The sequence below is a fragment of the Bradysia coprophila genome, unplaced genomic scaffold (assembly GCF_014529535.1).
Source record: "Bradysia coprophila strain Holo2 unplaced genomic scaffold, BU_Bcop_v1 contig_197, whole genome shotgun sequence".
NCBI classification, from domain to species: domain Eukaryota; kingdom Metazoa; phylum Arthropoda; class Insecta; order Diptera; family Sciaridae; genus Bradysia; species Bradysia coprophila.
The window spans coordinates 1,098,460-1,120,422 of NW_023503460.1; the positions used below are offsets into that span (position 1 = coordinate 1,098,460).

At 35.7% G+C, this 21,963-nt stretch overlaps 1 protein-coding gene and 1 long non-coding RNA gene across 3 annotated transcripts; one reads left to right on the forward strand and one right to left on the reverse strand.

Moving 5' to 3' along the window:
- Nucleotides 1-7,554: 7,554 nt before the first annotated feature.
- On the reverse strand, nucleotides 7,555-19,473 carry LOC119075303 (putative uncharacterized protein DDB_G0277255). 2 transcript variants are annotated; one of them, XM_037181715.1, is made up of 7 exons: nucleotides 19,245-19,472; nucleotides 17,033-17,872; nucleotides 16,218-16,990; nucleotides 15,766-16,152; nucleotides 11,617-11,923; nucleotides 11,105-11,549; nucleotides 7,555-8,330 (listed from the first exon to the last, which is right to left on the reverse strand). In XM_037181715.1, the coding sequence occupies exons 1-7, from the start codon at nucleotides 19,394-19,396 to the stop codon at nucleotides 7,848-7,850; spliced, it is 3,387 nt and encodes a 1,128-aa protein (XP_037037610.1). In that variant the 5' UTR covers nucleotides 19,397-19,472; the 3' UTR covers nucleotides 7,555-7,847. The 2 variants fall into 2 exon arrangements, with proteins under 2 accessions (XP_037037610.1, XP_037037609.1); XM_037181714.1 differs by having other exon boundaries at nucleotides 16,218-17,872; nucleotides 19,245-19,473.
- LOC119075304 lies at nucleotides 9,371-20,368 on the forward strand. The gene is made up of 3 exons (XR_005087365.1): nucleotides 9,371-9,383; nucleotides 19,549-19,552; nucleotides 20,279-20,368. It is a non-coding gene; the product is annotated as an uncharacterized LOC119075304 (long non-coding RNA).
- Nucleotides 20,369-21,963: the final 1,595 nt, after the last annotated feature.

Genomic DNA, 21,963 nt, shown 5'->3' on the forward strand with positions numbered 1-21,963 from the left:
TCAAATTTACGAATTTTGCCAAATTTTCGAATTTTGACAAATTTTCGAATTTTGTCAAATTTTCGAACACTGATCAAGGATTAATTTTGAGTAACGCATGGAATGCAATAATTCCGAACATAAAAGATTTCATGCAAGAAAGCCAAATTCGTAGTAACCCATCCCTTTCACACCAATTAGAAAAACGATAAGTAGGTCTCATTAGTTATTGTCATCCCTGATGAAGCTCACAGTTTGTGTGCGAAAGCTCGGAAAAAATAATAAAATAAATAAATAAACCACGTATTCCAATTATTTAAACAATGAATTTCATATTCCGTGGTTGGAGAGAAATAAAAGATTACATAAAAATCCATTTTGGAATGGAAATTATTTTCTTAATTATCAATCTGCAGAAGGACACAAATAAATTAGCTGAAAACAAGAACACAATCCATTTTCTAAAAAAGTGCAAAGACAATCAAATAATTCCAAATTTCATAAAAGTACCAGAATCTTTCGATAAAATTAAAACGAAAAAGTCTAAATTTCTAATTAAAAATTTCGAGCTTCTTCTTCTTCTTCTTTTTCAGCCTGTTTCTATCCACTGCTGGATGTAGGCCTCTCCAACTTCTTTCCATTTCGTACGATCCATTGCCATTTGCTGCCAGTTTGTACCTGCAATATTCTTAATTCCGTTTGTCCATCTCTCTGGTGGTCTACCTATAGCTCGTCTTTTATATGGTCGCCAGTTCATGATCTTTTTGGTCCAACGTTCGTCTGTCCTTCTTGCAATATGTCCCGCCCAGCTCCATTTCAGAGATGCTATTCTTTCCATGACATCAACGACCCTGGTTTGTTGTCTAATCCATTGATTCGTCATTCTGTCTCTGAGTGTTATTCCAAGCATACTCCGTTCCATGGCTCTTTGTGTCACTCTCAATTTATCTTCGGATGCTTTTGTTAAAGTTAACGTTTCCGCTCCATAAGTGAGCACTGGAAGGACACAAGTGTCGAAAACTTTGCGTTTTAGACTATTATTCATTTTGCTTTTGAAAATTAGTTTGAGTTTTCCGAACGCTGCCCATGCAAGACCAATCCTACGTCTTATTTCTGCAGTTTGGTTGTCCAGACCTAACTTCAGTTTATGTCCTAGATATACATAGCTGTCGACTCGTTCAATGACAGTGTCACCAATTTTGATTTCTCTATCGTCCCCGATGTTGGTCATGACTTTTGTTTTCGATAAGTTCATCTTGAGGCCAACTTTGCTCGCCTCTTCACTTAACTGTTGTAGCATAAGCTGAGCCTGACCTAGATTCGCTGCTATCGGTACAATGTCATCAGCGAAGCGGAGATTGCTCAGGTACTCTCCATTTATCTTTATTCCCATTTTACTCCAGTTTAACTTCCTAAAAATACTCTGCAGAATCGCCGTGAATAATTTCGGTGAAATGGTGTCACCCTGCCTTACACCTCGGCCAATTCTGAATTTTTCCGTGCTCTTATGAAGTTTTATACATGAAGTAGCATTTTTGTACACATATCGAATTGTGTTGGAGTACCTTGAAAAAAAAAAAAAAAAAAATTCGAGCTGAAATTACTTAAAGAATCAATTAAATCCAAATACAAAGATCAAAAAGATTTAGAAAATAAAATCAAAATAACAAAGACGAAATTATCCTGGTTACCAGTGTCGATTTACCAAAAAATAATTGATTTTTGCACAAACGACTATGAACAAAAATTCAATAAAACGAAGAAACGTCAACAAGAAAAACTGCAAAAATTGATGGCAAAAACATATTCCTCTCTCTCAAATAATGGCTTTTTACAAAATAATCCTCAGACAACACCAGCGAAATTCAAGAATGTAATAAACCTGAGTGATTACGATTTGAACGAGAAAGAAATGGAAATTCTTTCTTTAGGTTTAAATTTTGCAGTTCCGCCCAACGAAAGACTGGTCAAAAACCTAAAATTAGAATTTATTTCGTCAATCGAACACAAATTCAAAGAAGAGGATATAACAGAAGTCGAAAAAGAAATAATAAGGAACAATATATGCAGAATGATAGAACAAGGACGATTAGCCAACCAAAATAGTGAAGTTATGTCAATAATGAAATCGTTAACGTCGAACAAAGACATATTAATAATGAAAGCCGACAAAGGCAACGCAACGGTACTAATGAACACAATCGACTACCACAGAAAAGTAAAAGATCTAATTGAAGAAGGTCCATATACAAGATTACAAGAAGATCCAACGGAAGCAAACCTAAAAAATCTGAAATCTTTATGCAAAGAACTAAAGAAATCAAAGAGAATAAATGAAAAACTGCACAATGACATGATTGAAAATCATCCAAGAATTTTAAAATTTTTTGGACTTCCAAAAATACACAAACAAGGAACCCCTTTCAGACCTATCAACGATTTCCGAAATTCTGTAAACTACAAACTAGCAAGAATATTGAATAAACTAATATCACTCACCAACGAAGGTTTCGAAACATCAACGATCAAAAATTCATATAAAATGATGAATCATCTACGAGAATTGAGATTACCACAACAATGCATTCTTGTATCCTTCGATGTCACAAGTCTGTACACAAATTTACCTATACCAGATTCCATCCAAGCTATAGAAGAAAGATTGAACGAAAACCAGAATTGGAAAAAAGACATTTTCGAAAATCTGACTATTCCAGATACATCACGACTATTAACGGAATGTCTAAATAACACATACTTTCAATATGGCAACGAATTATATCTTCAGAATTCTGGATGTCCAATGGGATCACCAATATCTGGTACAGTGGCAGATATTTATTTGCAAAAATTGGAAAAGAACATAATTCCAAAAAATCCAAAGATATTTTTTTGGAAGAGATATGTGGACGACGTTTTTGCAATAATCGAAGGAGACATACATGACGCTAATGAAATTAAAGAAAAATTGAATTCATACCATCCACAAATACAATTCACCATGGAAGTTGAAGAAAACAATGAAATAGCTTTTTTGGACATCCTCATCAAACGAACAGAAGAAACAAAAATAGAAACATCGGTCTACAGAAAAAACACTCACACGGACACATATTTGAACTTTGATTCCTTCCATCACAAATCACAAAAAATTTCGGTAATCGACGCTCTGGTATATCGGGCATTCCAAATTTGCAGTCCAAATTATCTACAACATGAATTGAATCACATCAGAGAAACTTTACAAGAAAATAATTATCCGATAGAATTCATTAACAAACGAATTGAAAGAATGAGTTCAAAATTCACAACACTAAACACAATTCAAAATGAAATTCAGAATCCAAATCAAAATTTACCAGTTACCGAAAACCAAATCCAAATACAAACACTTCAACAATCAAATTCTAACATATCAATCTTAATTAATGAAGACGAGAACGAGGATGAAAAAGAAGAATATTGGGTGCCACTCCCTTACATAGGAAACATCTCGAACAAAGTTGGAGGCTATTTACGTCGAAAAATGAAATGGAAAGTAACTTTCACACCAGGGATAAAAATGTTAAACATGACCCGAAGCCTCAAAGATAAAGAAGCAACGAATCAAGCTGGAGTCTATTCCATTCCCTGTGGTACATGTCAGAACATTTACATTGGTGAAACCTTCCGTTTCGAAGAAAGAAAAGAAGACCATGAAGGCAACGTAAGAAGAAGAGAATACAAGAAATCGGCAGTTGCAAGACATGTCATCAGAAACAGAAATCATGAAATTGACTGGAACAACGGAAAAATAATCATAAAAGAGAAAGATTTTGGTCTTAGAAAAATTAAAGAAGGACTGGCAATCCAACAAAGTACAAAAACGTTAATGAACACTGATCAAGGATTAATTTTGAGTAACGCATGGAATGCAATAATTCCGAACATAAAAGATTTCATGCAAGAAAGCCAAATTCGTAGTAACCCATCCCTTTCACACCAATTAGAAAAACGATAAGTAGGTCTCATTAGTTATTGTCATCCCTGATGAAGCTCACAGTTTGTGTGCGAAAGCTCGGAAAAAATAATAAAATAAATAAATAAACCACGTATTCCAATTATTTAAACAATGAATTTTCGAATTTTGACAAATTTTCGAATTTTGTCAAATTTTCGAATTTCGTCAAATTTTCTATTGGTAGTTTTAGCAACAGCTAAAGAAATGAGCGTGGATATACTTTACTCAACTTCCTACAGCAACACAATTTGTACGCAATGAATTCATTTTTTGCAGGAAAGCCTCAACGGAAATGGACTTGGGCTAGTGCAGATGGTGTAACGAAAAATGAGATCGATTACATCATAACTGGCTGTAAGTCAACCGTTAAGAACGTTACGGTCCTAAACAATTTTTCAACAGGTAGTGATCACCGAATGGTTTGTGCAAGAGTCACGTTAAATACCAGATTTCAAAGATCACAACTAGTTAAGAAAAGTGAAAGGATTGACGTACAACGGCTTTACACACAAAATGAAGAATTTGCTACGAAAATGACTGCCGAATTAGACAACGTCAACAATCAATGTGAAACATTGGACGAATTGAATACCAAAATCGTCGATACAATAATGGGTTTCATGAAATCCAAATGCAAATCCGTCCAAGGGAAAGAATCAAAACTCATCAGAGAAACATCAGACCTGATCGCAAGCAGAGCAGAGTTGGTAAAAAAAGGAGGACGAGAACTTGTCTAAAAGTTCAACAAAGCAAGGAGATCAGATGAAAGAAAATATAATGTCCAATTGGCTCAAAACATATTGAAGCGAACTGCAATATGAAAGTCCTACGGAGAACAATGACAAACGCCAAAAAATAAATCTTCAAACGAGACAAAACAGGAACGATCCAAACGGATCGAAATGCGATATTAAACATTGCAACAGAATTTTATGAGAATTTGTTTTCTTCAGCAAGACAGAGTCCAACGGAAGAAACCGAAGATAGACCAATTATAAGAAACGTGGGATCGGAGGATATGCCCGACATAACTGTTAATGAAGTCAAGGCCGCAGTAGCCGAGATGAAAAACAAAAAGTCTCCCGGAGAAGATGGTGTTCCAGTGGAAGCCATTAAACTAGGTGGAGACTCCTTATTAAAGGCAATCACGGTTTTGTTTAATCAAATGTCTCCAATGGGAAGAAGTACCAGAAGCCTGGGAAAATGCGGTAATTACATTGCTGCAATAAAAAAGGAGACATAATAAAGCAGGAAAATTACCGACCCATAAGCCTATTGTCAACACTCTACAAGTACTCCAACACAATTCGACATGTGTACAAAAATGCTACTTCATGTATAAAACTTCATAAGAGCACGGAGAAATTCAGAATTGGCCGAGGTGTAAGGCAGGGTGACACTATTTCACCGAAATTATTCACGGCGATTCTGCAGAGTATTTTTAGGAAGTTAAACTGGAGTAAAATGGGAATAAAGATAAATGGAGAGTACCTGAGCAATCTCCGCTTCGCTGATGACATTGTACCAATAGCAGCGAATCTAGGTCAGGCTCAGCTTATGCTACAACAGTTAAGTGAAGAGGCGAGCAAAGTTGGCCTCAAGATGAACTTATCGAAAACAAAAGTCATGACCAACATCGGGGACGATAGAGAAATCAAAATTGGTGACACTGTCATTGAACGAGTCGACAGCTATGTATATCTAGGACATAAACTGAAGTTAGGTCTGGACAACCAGACTGCAGAAATAAGAAGTTGGATTGGTCTTGCATGGGCAGCGTTCGGAAAACTCAGACTAATTTTCAAAAGCAAAATGAATAATAGTCTGAAACGCAAAGTTTTCGACACTTGTGTCCTTCCAGTGCTCACTTATGGAGCGGAAACGTTAACTTTAACGAAAGCATCCGAAGTTAAATTGAGAGTGACACAAAGAGCCATGGAACGGAGTATGCTTGGAATAACACTCAGAGACAGAATGACGAATCAATGGATTCGACAACAAACCAGGGTCGTTGATGTCATGGAAAGAATAGCATCTCTGAAATGGAGCTGGGCGGGACATATTGCAAGAAGACGAACGTTGGACCAAAACGATCATGAACTGGCGACCATATAAAAGACGAGCTATAGGTAGACCACCAGAGAGATGGACAAACGGAATTAAGAATATTGCAGGTATAAACTGGCAGCAAATGGCAATGGATCGTACGAAATGGAAAGAAGTTGGAGAGGCCTACATCCAGCAGTGGATCGAAACAGGCTGAAAAAGAAGAAGAAGAAGCTGAAAGCGTCAACTCTAGCGATATCATTCATTTTAGAAATTGTACTTCAAAGACTGCGTCACACTTTTCTCGAAGAGATTTTTGTTGGGTTTCATTTTTACTAAAATCCAATATGGCAGCCCGCAGCCATTTTGTTAGTAGACCGGAAATAGTACTGACAAAACTTGAAATATATGCAAAATACTCACTGTACGGCCGAGTAGCTGGATATGAGCTCACTCCAAGTGACCTTGCTCACGCTCCGGTGTATCGAATTTCATAAACTTTTTTTTTGTCTGATTGGTATAGTCAATACCTATATCTAATAAAGCGAAAGTAGTCGAAATCCGTTCAAATTTAGCCGAGAAACTGCTTGGCGCCGTGGGTTTAACACCAAGGGGTCTAACTCACGAGTCGCTTATCCGATTTCCATAAACTTTCTTTCGCCGATCGGCAACCTTTGATTTGACGTAGTGTCTAAATGTCCGAAAATATCTTCGAAAAACCCTAAATAATATAGGAGCCATGGAACATCCTGTGTCCAAACATATGTCCGGAGCATCTGAAAGCGGTTTTCGGTAGAGTTCGACTCCTAGATGAAGAATAGTTCGGGTGCCAACCTGAAATCTAGGTCAATTTTGAGAAATGGCCGCTCCCATCTCAAAATCTGAGGAACTTTTAAGAACTAAAGTAATCTCTACACGCACCTTTGAAACCATTTATCGAAAAAAATCCTCTTTATACTCTGAGGCAATGAGTTATAGGTCGAAACTCCGTTGACAAAAAACGACCGCAACTGAACGTCAGAGCCGACTCTTTTCAGCAGCAGGTCGAACGTCCTTTTAATGTGCGTAGGGTTCAACGAATCAGACAGGTAGCGGTGTTGTTACTGTTTGCTTCCAGAAATAATGCATATTTACTGGGAAATGTGAATCCCTTAATTCTAAACGAATGTAACGAAAACCCGAAAAAACGGATCTTGCACTGAAACTTCGACTCTTCCACTTAGCGATTTTTTACCATTCTTACAGCTTCCGTTTGTAGACATTCTAATTACTTGGAAAAGCTTCAGTGAATAATGACTATGACTCCTAAATTTGGTGTACAGCTACAGCCGTATTTGAAATTGTAAATGAAGTGAATTTTCCACCTAGTTTTGTTTGTTTTTTAATTTCTTTGCGTTCTTTTAAGGACAACGGCAACATTACGATTTTTATTGGACTAGATTTTGTTGTTTATTCATGAGCGGGCAATATTTTTTTTGTGTGCCTACACACTAACTGAGATCGAGAAAGAGACAGACAAAAAAAGTTGATGTTCTGCTGTTTCTTCAAATGTTACTTTATTTGTAATCCAAACTGTAATAATGTTATAATTAGTCACGATAAAATCGAACACGGAAAATTTGTCAAATAGAACGTTACTCTCAAACAAAGATAATTGTGTTTCAATTTCAAACGAAGCCATCTCCTTAGAAACTATTTTTTTTACAAGATTTACAGTTATTTTATGAATATTAATTTTAAAATTTTGTTTTCTTATAATTGTTATTAACTCGGTTTTTCAAATAGGTATTATGTCGTCAAATTTTAGGTTATGCCTTTTCATTTATAAAATGCTTTCCACTGCACTTTTATAGTTAGTGATCTCATCTCGGATGACCATTAGATCTTCGATAGCCAAACGATGCTTGCGACTTTTCGTGTTCTTATATCTAGCGCCGTTTATCAACTTATCGACGATGTAATGCAACCATAGAATGTTATTGAACGGTTCGAAGCGTTGCCAATCGTTTTCCAAATTACTTTTCATTAAACGATAAATGTCAAATTGATAGTCACCATGAGCCGTAAATAATTCTTGGTCATTTGACAGGTCATTATACAGGACAATCCCTTCGTAGAGCATCCGCGAGAGAGTGTAATCGATGATTGTTACTTTTATGCCTTCCGAAGGTATTTCAAACGTATTTCCATTGAACTTAAAGTTGACAAATTTTTCGTCAGTTGGAGACAGTAATATGTTACCCCAATGCAAGTCTCTATGTTCAAATTGTAATTTTTTTTCTGCAATGGCAAGGGCTAATGCCGTCTGTAAATAAACAAAAATAAAATCATTGTAATTGTTCGTAAAGAAAAGTATTAAATGTATTTTGTGCAAAGCCCATAAATTTTCCCAGTCACAAGACATTTTTGACTCAGAAAAAAGGTGCAAAAACTTTTGTGTACAGGCGGTCCCAAAACGTCACATTCTCTCACCACTGGGACGAAATAGTATATTATGTTACAATGAACGGTGCGTTTTTGTCCCAGGTGGTGAAAACGTCTAAAACAAACACCTTTTTGTTCAGCAGTGTGACAGTGTGACATATACCATTTTTGATTCAGGCTGACCAGAAAGTCACATTCCGAACAAACTTGAATTGCTGTTTACTGGCGATCACCGTGATTTCACTCATATTTTTTATGTCGTCAATCAAAGTAATTCAGTCAATGTTTCGCAAATGTTACCTCAATTCCTCATAACAAATGAAATCCTAAATTGTTTCAACGTTTAATTTGTATTTCGTACAGAAACAAAATAAAATGTAAAAAATTCCAAAATAAAATTGAATGAAACTGGGAACGAAAAGTGACATGACTGCACCTTAGACTAAGTAAGTAGTAATGGACTGGCCCTTCATACACAAATTTTGTTCGAGCGCTGAAGCGAAAGTAAATACGAAATGTGAGTACCATAAATTTAGGGTACCTGAAATTTGGCGCCAAATTTGTATTCAAATTTTGTACGTTCGATCGACGTATCAATGTGTTGATGTATGTTATACATACGTAATATCGGTTTACTTTAGCTTCAGTTTTACGTCCACGTATTGCCAGTCGATACCTACTTAGTCTAAGGACTACACAGCTGAACACGAAAAGTGACGTTTTTGGTCCGCCTGAATGAAAGCTCTGAATGAACTTTTGACATTTGATACACAGATGACAGAGTCAGTTTACTTAAGTAATTTTGTCAGTAGATAAGGTAAATTCGGTAATCTCATCAGAAAATTAGGTAAATTCGGTAATTCAATGTATTAATACGTAAAAGCTTACAAACTTTACGAAACATAATGGTTTACGCCTAACGATATTTCACTTTGTGTACGAAATCGTAATATGTTCACTTCAATTAAAGCTAATGGAACTTCATTTAGTGCAATTAATTTCTTGAAAATAGGCCTTGAATGACCTAATAAAGTTTAATTAAGTAGAAGTAAAATGGGCACACGTGTCACAATTTCAAAATATAGTCCAATTACATCCCCATAGAAGGTTGAAGAAGATCTGAATTATAAACAATTTTCCCTGTTTTGTTAAACATTTGAGACAACAACCAATCAACAGTAGCGAAACTTTCCATTTATAACAAAAACAAAGGCGAAATGAATTTTATTGATAGATGAGTGAAAATCTAGTCATGATTGAAATGAACATGCACCAGACAATCACACATCTACCAACAAAATAAATAATAATAAAAACTTAAGCTAACTGAAACGAAACATTTAAACATAACCAAAGGATAAGCACCTTCATAGTGGATGAGTGTAAATCTAGTCATACATCAAATGGCATTATGCACCAAACTTGCACACATCCACCATAAAGCTTAAAAAATAAATAAATTAATTAATAATTTTAATAAAACAACGAAAAACAAAACAAATTTAAAACAAAACAAACACGCATGGCCTGAATGAGAATTAAATGAGCTGTGGAGAACGTCATGGCCAACTGAATTTACAATTGAAGAGGGGATGGAATTTGTTTATGTATTGTCCGTTGACAAGTGGATCGCCACCGGTTTTGAGACGGTTTTGATTTTTGTTTTTTGCATGTTGCCACACATTGTTGACAAATTCAATATTTTTTTATTTATGAAGGTTACGCTGATTGCTTAGTGAAAAAGGACTTCACCTAGCACAAATTAAACGACCTTAGACATATTTGACATTGCAATGTGAGCAACATAGCGAACATTAATTTCAAAACCCCCCGAAACCCCGTGCTTCTACCTACATAAAAATCACGAACCGAACGAGCCAATCTCAATTTATAGGTGGGTGGTGCCGTCGGTACTAGGCCTTGATTGTTATTACTCTATGACACTTAAAAAAATGGTTTTCGCGAATTTCCTTTCTTGAAAATTCCTGATTTTGCTAATTCCTTGAAATTATCGAAAATTGTCCATTTTTTAGCTATTAGTTTCTAAATTCACTGCAAATTTGACAGGCTCTTCCATTTTCAACACTACACCGACCTTTCATCAACGACTTGAGAAGCTACAGTAGAGATCGGATCAAGACTTCTGACAGCACCACCAACTGACCATTCACACTAACTGAGAATGTTGGAATATACAAAAATGGAAAGAGGTGGTTGTTCCAGTTTATCTAATTGCCATTCAAGCCCACCGTGAAATCCATAAACCACCAAATTAAAACATGGAACTTCGTTGCATTAAACGCATTTCAAATTAAAATATTTAATCAAAGCGACGTACACATTCCCCAATAGGCCAAGACCAACTTAATAGACTCGAAGCGTTCAATTTTCGTCGGGTGCACAGGGCAATTCCTTCTAGACATTTAAAATCGAGCGATAAAGTTGTCGATTTAGGAATTTAATAAGTAAAACAGTTGAATCAATGAGCCTATTTCGCAACTACCCTAAATGGAGTTCAAATCCTTAACGACCAATTTTTACTCATTGCATTTCTGCATAATGTTGTTATTGAACGTCTGGATACTAACAAACATCCTGTCCATTCAGGTAACGTGCAGAATACTGACAGTTATATCCTAAAAGTGAAAAGCATACCTGTTGAAACGTTGACTTTGCCTGTAAAGCATTGGCAAATTGGAAAGCTTCCAAATCCTGTCCACCGTTTGCTAATTCGAACACGATGTATAGTTGATCATCGGTAAATATTTCCGGATGATCATTTTCCGTCTGATAATTGTCTCGGTATAACTCCCATAAATCGATCAGATGATTCGGATAACGTCCTTGAACGCATCGAACTTGAACAACTTCAGCAAAACTGCTGGTCATATATTCTTTGTCATTCCGCAATGAGCTCAACTGTAGCGCAATTACAATTTCCGATAATATTTCGTCGAATTTTTTTTGTGGCTCTCCATTGACCTCTAATGCACCCTCAATCGGTATAATTTTGAGAACAACAGCGCGTCCTGCGTCAGTTTTGTTCATAAACACTTCGCCATAAACTCCTTCACCAATTTTACGGCAATGTCGTAGGGCGCTGTAAAACAATAATAAACAATTTATCACCAGATCGTCTTGAAACTAAAGACGTTTAAAGCACTCACCCTTGAGAGTAGATATCTTCAAATTCAAGCGGTTCTGACTGACCACATTTTCTTAATATTGTATCACGTGCCTCATATGTTGATCGAAAATTAAATTCGGTCAATCGTCCGACATCGGTTGGATTGACTACGCTTGTACGACGTCGACGAGCTGCCCTTCGATCAGATGTTTCATTAAATTCGGCAAAGTTATCTCTGGACAAATTGAAGGACACGGAGTGGCGTAGCTTTTGACGATTTGATTCGTTCGATAACGAGATTTTAAGGCTATTGATCGATTCGACATCGGTTTGCTCCAATAGATAAGCTATAAAAAAACAAAGGATTAAATCATGAAAAACTAGCAGTCTCTATTGTTGCCTAGTGTAGGCTAGACTTGTTACTATAAATTAATCGCCTCGCAGTCTAAAAATGTTCATAAAATGAGGTCAAAGCAGAAAGTAGCCATTTATACTGATTCTTAACATCAATTTTGATGCGGTTTCTGTTCGCAATATTGGGATTTGCACTATCAATGAAAATATCACAGATATTGATAACGAAGGGTCATAAATTGCGACTCTGTGTTGCCTCGTTTGATAAATGAAAAAGAAGAGAATTGGGCTAACCTTGTTTTGACGACTTCGACACATAAAGTAGCGTGTTTAGAAATTTTTATTATGACTGGTAAGAATGTCGCTTGCGAAAATCCCTAGTTGATACATTGATGCTATGAAAATAAATAGATGTCGCCAATTGCGAAATGAGGTCACAACGTAATTAAGACTCGTTCGGTGGGGGCTGTCAAGTTTCAATGAGAGTTAACTTGTTCAAGGTTGCAAAGTTGGGAAATTTGTATAGTTTTTTTTTTACTTGTGAGACTTGCCTTAAGTGTAAGAAAAAAACAAGCTTTCTAAATAGAGGAAATAGTAGATTAAGACCCTGCATGGAACTTTTTATTTTACCAAGTGTGAGGTTTGCAGCCCGAGCCCAAGTGAGAAAAAGTTGGAAATTGCATTTTATCGGGTGACTTGTAACCTCGCTACGCTCTGATCACAAACAATTCATTCAACATATAACCATTCTCAACTCAGAGACGAAAAGTAAAATTTTTGTTGTTATTTTTGTTGAGAAAAACGTTGCATTCATGCAACTGGGTGATAAGTAAGTATTGCTCATGTAACGACACTTTGCCGGCGGTGCAGTTAATTACAATAACATAACAGAATCCGAGTTAAAATCTACTCAGCAAAAATAAATCGCTGAACGGTTCCGATGCACTTGCCATTGTTGTTTTAAGTTTGACCTCAGTGCAATTGCTGAACGAGTTCTACATAAATATGGTTGACAACCGATGGAGAAGCAGGTGTAATGAACAATATTATAATGCAAACGTGAGTCACAGAAATATGACACATCTTTTATCTAATTCCCAGCGAAATATTTGATAACTTCTCAGAAATAACCGATGATGTTTTTGTTTGTTTTTAAGTGTCGATACGGACTTCCCTACTTTACAACAAATTGCAACCAATTCGAGTCGCTCCAGGGTGCTCAATTCGAGTAAAATCTGTCTGCGTTTCTCACTTGGGCAATCGAAAAACGAAACTTGTTGACGTTTGTAGAAATAAAACGTCACAATTAGAGTGAAGGTCGTCGATATTTAATTTCTGGTTAAATTAATGTCGTCACAGCTATGAATACAGTAAAATTAATCATAATTGAATGATAAAACGAAACGAAAACACTTTTACGTTTTGTTTTGTGTGATACCCCATTATATGTAGTTGTATGAACATTGAAGAAATAACGAGAAAACAAATTCACGTTCGATGGAAAAGTAGGTATAAATACTTATACATAGCCGATTCAAACCGAACTTTAATAGGTTTTAAATTTATTGAGAAAAAGAAAAAGAAAGAAAACAGTAGGAGATGACATGACGTGATTTAAGTTAGTTAAACAAAATATTGAATGGGAATAATTCAAAATGTCTACCATTTACAAAGTCGAATGAAAATAAAAATTTACCTTTCTCGTTTAGAAGATATGAATGCATACAAGTTAGTTTTGCTTTGTTGTCGAATTGACTCAACACAACCAGAATAAATCACAATTAAGTACAGATATACACACGGGTGTATATAAAAAGAAACACACAGGATAGGTGTACGATTTATTCGATTTGACGATTTACTTTAACGTTACTGGATTTTCCACACTATAACACAATATATCTGGTTTTCACTATATTCCTATACACAATGTATGCTGTGAGAGAGTCAGCAATGAGTTTTACAATTACGAAATTCTCTGGTTAACAAAGAAATGACAATGAAGAAAATACGAACTACTTTCGCCAAAGATAAAATCCACAGGAAAAAAATCAAAATTTCCTCTTTTTTTCAATTAGTAGCCACTAAAATACTAGCATAGACTGTTAATTCTTAATCACAACGTATTTTCGACGTCACACACAACAATTAACTTAATATTTTGCTCGATATTCGTTAAGCGTCTATCTTGAGAAGTGATTTACAGTTCTTTGTGTATACGCTAAACACGATAAAACTTATTATATCCGTAATTCGTGTTTCACAAACTCGATGAAGAAATGTTTTATCGATTAATTTTGATTAACACAAAGTTAATTAAAGATCAAAAGAAAAAAATATTTTTTTTTTGTAAAAATAATTGTTTTATCTACGAAAAACCCAAGCCAAGCTTTCTTTGCACGACGAACTCGAATGTGAATATGAAAAAGACTTTTCGCTGGGAACGAAACAAACCGTATACGATTAGTGATGAAGTGTGACAGAGTCGAATTGTTACGATACCATACCAGTTGTGTTTATGTCACTCTATTGAACTCACTCAGACAGTGTACGATGTATAAAGTGTATGATTGAATGAGACAGACTACGATTTTGATTTTCTTTTTGACGATGAATCCATCTACCTCTTTCTGTCCATAAATATGGTCAATGCCGGACCTACACAATGAATCCACACTTGCACACTCATAATTGATAGTTTTTTTTAAATGTATAAACAACTTCCTCAAATGATACCGTGCTCGTGTAAATGGACCGCATTTGTAAATCTTTTATTCAAAACATAACTGTTTCAATTGCTACAGACATTTGAACGCCAATTACTAAATAGTTGTGTATCTTAAATAAACCTTTCATCAAATCCGTAAAGGTTATCAATACAATGCGTAATCAGATGTTCGCTACAATATTTCTAGACTTTCTTCAACAAAAACGATATTAAGTCGTCATTATTATCTTCACGTTAGGGGAAGTATATTTATCTCTTTCGATTTTTGTTGTAAAGTTTATGACCTCAAAAATAGATGACTAACTTTTTTTTTACCTACAATTCAATAGCGATGTAATAAAAAACAACTAATATATTCCATTGAAAATTTTAAACAAAGACTTAAAGCATTCACCGTTGAAACAAAGGCTATGAATGTTGAGTTTCTCAGTTTTTTTTTACATACTGTGAAAAAAGGCATGAATGTTGAACCATTAGAGCAAACGTTAAATCGACCCGCAAGTTTTTTTTCAATTTTCCGCTGAAAAATTATCAACCGGTACATTTGTTTAAAGGAAATTATATTCGAAGGAATATCTTTTACAAATATTTGCAATTGCTATTAATTCGATGAAGATATTGATAAATTGAATTATTTTTAACGCTCAACTCAACCATGAAAGAATAACGTTCGTTAATTACCCAGCCATTTGTATACTGTCAATAAAAAAATTTAACTATATCTGTATCTTGTACGAGTGATTCTAGACATTCTAGGGTCAGAAATCAGACATTTTTTTATGAAAAACGCGTGCGAAACGGGGAAGGGGTCAAAAATTACCCGTCCACCGCGTGCGTAATTTGTGAATGGCCCCTTAGGTTATGTTGTCTATGAATGAAATTTGACAATTCGTATGGCCTTGGAACAGACTCATAGATGTTTTATAGATGCTGACACTCTTAAAGCCTGTTTTATAATCAGTTTTGATTGCGTTCAGTTTCAGTGTGAATCGCTAGTCAATAATATGTTGAGCTACATTTACAAAACGTGTCTTAGACATCATGCTAAATTTCACTAATGGACACGCCACAAATAGCTTACGAAGAAAAACGGACAAAAGTGCTCACCTGACTTAACCGAAATCGAATGTCTATGATATGCCAAGAGCGAACGTCTCCATTTACCCGAACGCAATGTTAAGGAATGTAAATCTGTGTCCATCTGTTTGGTGATAGATGCTTCGTCACCTGCGTTTTCGTGTTCTGCTGAATCATATTCATTTGATTCTTTAATTGCCGGTAGATAGAGACTCTTTACTACTTTGTTGTGTTTTCTCTTCGTGACGTTGGCGCAATTTATGTTGTTACTGATATCACTTAAATGGCCTCTTGAACTTGGTTTAGAATCACTAAGTTTCGAAGTTTCGCTTTCGTTAGTTCTCGTCGATAATTCGCTATGCATCACATTTGAAGGGTCGGTTGTCTTTTTGTTATTCAGCTCATTACACTCGATCGCTGCATGAATCGTTTTTATAATAAGCGAACTGAAGTAAATATCGTTAGAATCGAGCTATTCCTACCTTCGTAATCAGCTTCTGTTAAGAATGAATTTTCGTTTGAAATGCCATCTTCGATTTGATTGGATGTTTGTGTTTCTCCATCCAGACAATTCTGTTGAGGCGATACTACGGTATGACTGAATGACGTCACAGTTGCATTGGTTTCGTTGCAAGCGTTCAGCTCAGTAGCATCTCCACAAGAAACCAACAATTGGGGTTTCTTTCTGGTGACAACAAATTGTGAGTTGATGATGGGGTCCGAGGAAGTTGCGTCATTCGCTAACCGTTTTAATTTCGAACGTTTACGCTTCGATACATTTTTACAGCTTTTGTCGTTGGAAAATGTAGGATCAATTGGATGGTTGATACTCGTATTTGCTTGATTGCTATGAGATTCTTGCCAATCATACGACACAGCACCACTATCCGTGTATTGAGACGAACTTGAATTCAAATTGCTGTTTTCGCACTCCTGCTGATTATTGAATTCCGGTTCTGTATGATTGCTGTCATTATTTTCCGGAAAGTTGTCACATGCAGAATTGTCCGAAGTCTTAACATTAATTAAATTGTGGTTGCAGCATAAATAATCCACTGGTTCCACATTGTCCGCTTTCAGTTGCATCCTTTCCACAAGCGTCCTGCGAAGACGACGTAGATATTTTATGAAACTGCCATTTCCTGCATCCGACGACATCGTTTGCACATTTATCGATGCATCAAAATTTGACGGACAATTTGAGGGAGAGGAGATGTTGCTGTCAGTTTCTAATTTGATTGCAGCACTGCTGGCGACATTGCTGGAGTGTAATTTAGAGACCTCATCCAGTGTTGCGTTTATAAATGAAGAGCTGGCTTCTGAAGAAATTTCTATGCAGCTTTCACATCGATCGTTTTCAGTTTTGCTTTGCCAAATTGATGATTTCATTGGCATTGAATCTGATAAATTACGAGTGTCCTGCAGACAATCGATCGAGTTGTGAGAGCTATGTGAACAGCTATTACTGTTTGTCCGGTCAAAATTCACTGAATCGTTGCTTGCAGACATTTGACTTGAGAAATTTACATTGTCGCTTCCCCGGTCTGACGACTTCTTCCGTAGGCATTCGAAAAACTTGCTTTCGTCTTCATCATTATTATAACAGTTGGCACCACAAGGCTGAATATTTGACATTGACATTGAATCATTGTAAGCAGATGTTTCAGCCTTATCCGACAGATTTTCAGATTTTACCAAAAGTGAAAACTCTGAACTTACAAGAGACTCTAAACCAGTTGTCGCCACGTTGTAACTTTGGAAACGTTCTTCTTCTTCCATAGATTCTACTTCACATCCATTACGATAAGGTTCCTTCCGTTTCGAAAGTTTGTCCTGTCCTGTCGTTATCAAACACATTTTGCTATCTCGTCGACTGTTCGTTTGGAAGTCTGTCCCACTGTCCTCTGATCCATACGATGCAAACAGATCGGACGACATATTTCGCGGGGTATTATTTGCTAGAGTACCAAGGGCATTGCTGAATTTGAAATTGGGCGTTGAACAAACAGTATTGATCGACTTTATCGTTTGGATCTTTGTAGTTGGGTCTGGTTCGATTGTGGACAACTCGAAGCTGCTGTCTCGATTAAAGGATGCTCTCACATTTGTTTTCAGATTTAATTGCTTACGGCGATCGCTGCAATTTATAAAGATTTTGTTTAATATTTCAGATTTTTTGCAAAATTTAACTTTAAATAAACATAAAAAACTCTGTAGGGACTTATATATAATAGCATAACAACTGAACAAAGCACTAGAACCGATTCTTGTAAACTGAGCATTGGCCTTTCCTTCTCATATATAAAATTGCGATTCAGGAGCATTACCACTACAAACGTAATTAATGATAAATTCTGACGACGACTGTGTCGAGGAAAATTATAGTCTCGTGCTTTGTTCAGTGCTAGGACCATAGAGGAATCAAGGTGGTGTCAAATTGAAGTAAAAGAAGAATGGAAGTTTTGTTGAATGTCTTAAACGTCAAATTTTCAGACTTTCATAAATACACCAATTAATAGATGATGATTTTTGTGGTGATGTTCGAAATTAGTGTTTCATAAAGTATAATTTAATTAACTCAGAGTGATCGATGCAAATAGTTGGGAAATAATGTTAGTGACAACCTACAGTGAACGACATCTCAAATGTCTCACTGTCAAATTTTTCTGAGAATTTTATAGACTGTTATGATCAGAGCGAGAAAACCGAAGACTAGGTATTATAACTTGCGTTGGGGTACTTGTCAAAGTATTTTCTTCTCTTTTAACGTGGTACGTTGAGAGCGACATACAGAAGACCAGTTTATTTTAACTTGCCTTGGGGTACTTGTCAAAATATCTTCTTCTCTTTCATCATAACACTCTATTGTGTCATTGCAAATTCACAATGACATTCTCTGAAAAAAATGACAGTGAGACATTTGAGATGTCGTTCACTGTACGGATTCAAAAAAAATAGATAAATAGAAAGTTGTTCGATACGAGCTGACAGCCGAACAGATAATTGTTTTTTTTATGATTTATCATTTCGACAACGACAACGTTATCTTGAAATTTAGAATTACCGTCCCTTCTAACTTGGCGCTGGTTGGTACTGAATCACAGTAATCTCTTTGCTCATTGGAAATATTATCGAAAAGTTTTTCAGTGAAAACAAATTCTGGATGTGAAGTATTATGGAGAAACACTGATTTTCGTACAAAACTCATAAACCATGATTATCATTCATTGATTAATGAAGCTCATCGGACGGTACCGTACGAAACGATATCGAGTAATTTATTTAGATTTACCTGATTCCTCCATTGCAGGCTAATTTTTCTGAGCAAAGAACCAAAAACCGTTTAAAATTTCAAGATTTATGTTTTGATTAATGTTTCAATTAATGGACAAAACATTTCAAATACAAAAATAATCGGGTTTATGAAATACAACAGTCCAGATTGTCGAAAGAAGACAGCACTTTGATCGCTGCACATCTTTCGGCCATATTACCACATCTACACTCACCCTCTATCGCCCAGGAACTTATCGAACGAATCTTTAAAAATTGAGTCACTCAGCGACGCATGTAAATCGGCATTCGAACGATCATCATCATCATGTTTCGATTTCTTTTTAGACTTGCGTCTTTTGCTGGCCTTTCTTCGAATTCTGTCCATCAATAAATTGGAGAAATCACAAACTGTTTTTCGTTTTTGGTTGAAAGTAGTTGAAAAAATGCACAAGGTGCAACGAATAATATATTTTGTTTATGTTTTTATTGTTTTAAATTTTGAAGTCTTGTTGCGATGTTTGTGAAGTGAGCCCTGAGCATGGTCAGCATGGTATAACTTTTTTGTTTTTGTTAGGTTGTACAAACTGTTTATACATTTCAGACAGAGAAATGGTAACAGTTAACGATTTGAAATGAATTTGTGTTCTTAGAGCACAGAGCGATCGCATGCCAAAATTTGTGTGCAAACTAAACACATCCAACTTCGCAAAGAGATGTTGTAGTTTTTCAAATATTTTCTAAGAAAACGTTACATAGAAAATGCTAATGGAAAATTGTATTATACAGTTTTAGTAACCGAGAAATAAGATACGCGGGACACACAAAACAGAATTCACCTACTATGAAATTGTCAAATTTACGAATCCATCTTCTATAAAAATGTCAAGTTTTGTGTGTGTCACTCGTGTATCTGTATCTGCGAGACCTCCCCAAAGTTTACAGATTTGGGCTATGATTAGTATGATTAGTACTAAAAATCGTCGAAGCAATCCATTGCACTGTGCTTTACTGTCATCAGTTTCGCAAACTACGCAGTTAACAATTTAAATATAGAGTTATGGTAATGTGGTAATGTTAGATATAACAGAATCAGATGAACGGTAGCCCGAAACTTCGATCCAAACGCCATCTCCTCCCTCCGTTAAAAACAAAAAATGTAATAAAAATTCGGGCCAGCTGTTGTAAGATGACAGTTCCATACCTTGACATCTCTGGAGTTGTTCTAAAGTTCGAAATTCTAACGCAGAGTCATTTTCATACAAGGCAGCAAGGTTGCGATCGCTAACGATTTTTATTAGCGACGCTAACGCTAACGCTAATTTCGAAAAATGTTAGCGTCGCTAAACTTATTCGCTAACAGAAAAAAAGTTAGCACGCTAGTAGCGGCCGCTAATAGCGATCGCTAATGTTTCGCTAAAAGATCTAGTGAATAAAACGATTTTTTAATAATAAATTTTTTAACACTTTTAATCATGCTGAACATGACGAAATCTAAATAAAATTTTTAAATATTGTTTTTGATGAACTTTGATTGATGAAAATTTATTAGATTTTATGATTACGAAGCTGCAAAGCTCCCATTTCTCAATTAACAGATATCGGCTCTCTAATTTCGAAAAACTGGAAAGTCTTTCAGAAGGGACACTACTGAGATTAACAGTATTGTATTCAATGAATAGCTGACCAATTTCAGGATGACTTTTCAAAAAACTGTCATCTGACATGCAGAAGGTCATCTACATTGCAAATCGATAATTTTTGAATCCACAAAATCTTGTATTTCCAAAGTATCTTGAAATGTCTTTAAATAATGTCTGAGCAATGTTTTTCTTTAGCCAGCAACCACTTGTCAAATAGAATAAAACTGATCCGAAAAGAATTGCCTTTGTTCACAATGTAGACAAAAGTTCGACAGTAATGTTCCGAAAATAAATGTTAAAGATTCTCTTTTTACGGGAGTTGCTATTGTGCGTAATAGCTATTTGCATCCTAGGGATGAATAATTCTAAAAACAAGCTTTCATGTGAATTTTGGTAATCCAAAGAATTGTGAATTGAAATTGGTCTACTCAAGCAAAACACGACAACCATTTTATGACAACTCATTGACATCTACAACAGTCAAGAAACTGCCATGCCAAAAATACGTCAGTTTCTCCGTTGCTTTCAACGGAATTTTGAAGTAGGTTTCATAACTTGATTTTTCAACACTTCACTTCTAGTTATGCAAATAACAATTTTAATAATTAATTTGTTCAATACCTAGAAAGTTCTATTATTCATTAGCGAAGTGATTAGCGTTCAGCGAAAATAATTTCGCTAATGTCATTCTAGCGAGCGCTAACGCTAGTAGCGACAAATTTTCAAAATCAGCGTCGCTATTAGCGGCGCTAGTAGCGTCGCTAACGACTAGCGACGCTAATGCAACCTTGCAAGGCAGCATTGAAATTTATTTTTCAGTTAATTTTTTCATCTACTCGGTCACTTGAAATTCAAATTTTGGTCACACTTACGGTGTGAATTGAATGGATTAAATGAAGTGCGTCACTCGTACTATGGCATTTATCAACTGGTAGTACATAGGTTTGTTCCGGGTAACTTTAAACAGGAAATTTGACTGGCCGAATGAACACCATTTCATCCACAGAGATCGGATTTCATACAAAAATTGATGAGGTTATGTCTCTATGGATGAGGTGACACTGTGACAGTAATTTGACAATTCGTATGGCCTTGGAACAGACCTGTATTAAAAATATCGTGCAGACGAATGTGGCAATGTGGCCAAGGTTCTGAAAGAACAGGTTAAGACACTCACAAAGGCGGGTGACACCGAAATCGATAAATGCACTCAGTACAGATTGTATAATCGTGAAATCAACTTGAAGAACATGTTTTTTAGGAAAATTCGGAATTTGGTTTTTGTTACGCTTCCTTTTTCATATAAACTTCG

Bases quoted from the DNA above. Each gene is read 5' to 3' on its own strand.
- LOC119075303 (XM_037181714.1), bottom strand. From the start codon at position 19,396: ATGGACAGAATTCGAAGAAAGGCCAGCAAAAGACGCAAGTCTAAAAAG. The intron at 16,153-16,217 runs GTAGGAATAGCT...CGATTCATGCAG, and splicing joins AACAGAAGCTGATTACGAAG to CGATCGAGTGTAATGAGCTG. The intron at 8,331-11,104 runs GTATGCTTTTCA...GTTTATTTACAG, and splicing joins CAAAGTCAACGTTTCAACAG to ACGGCATTAGCCCTTGCCAT.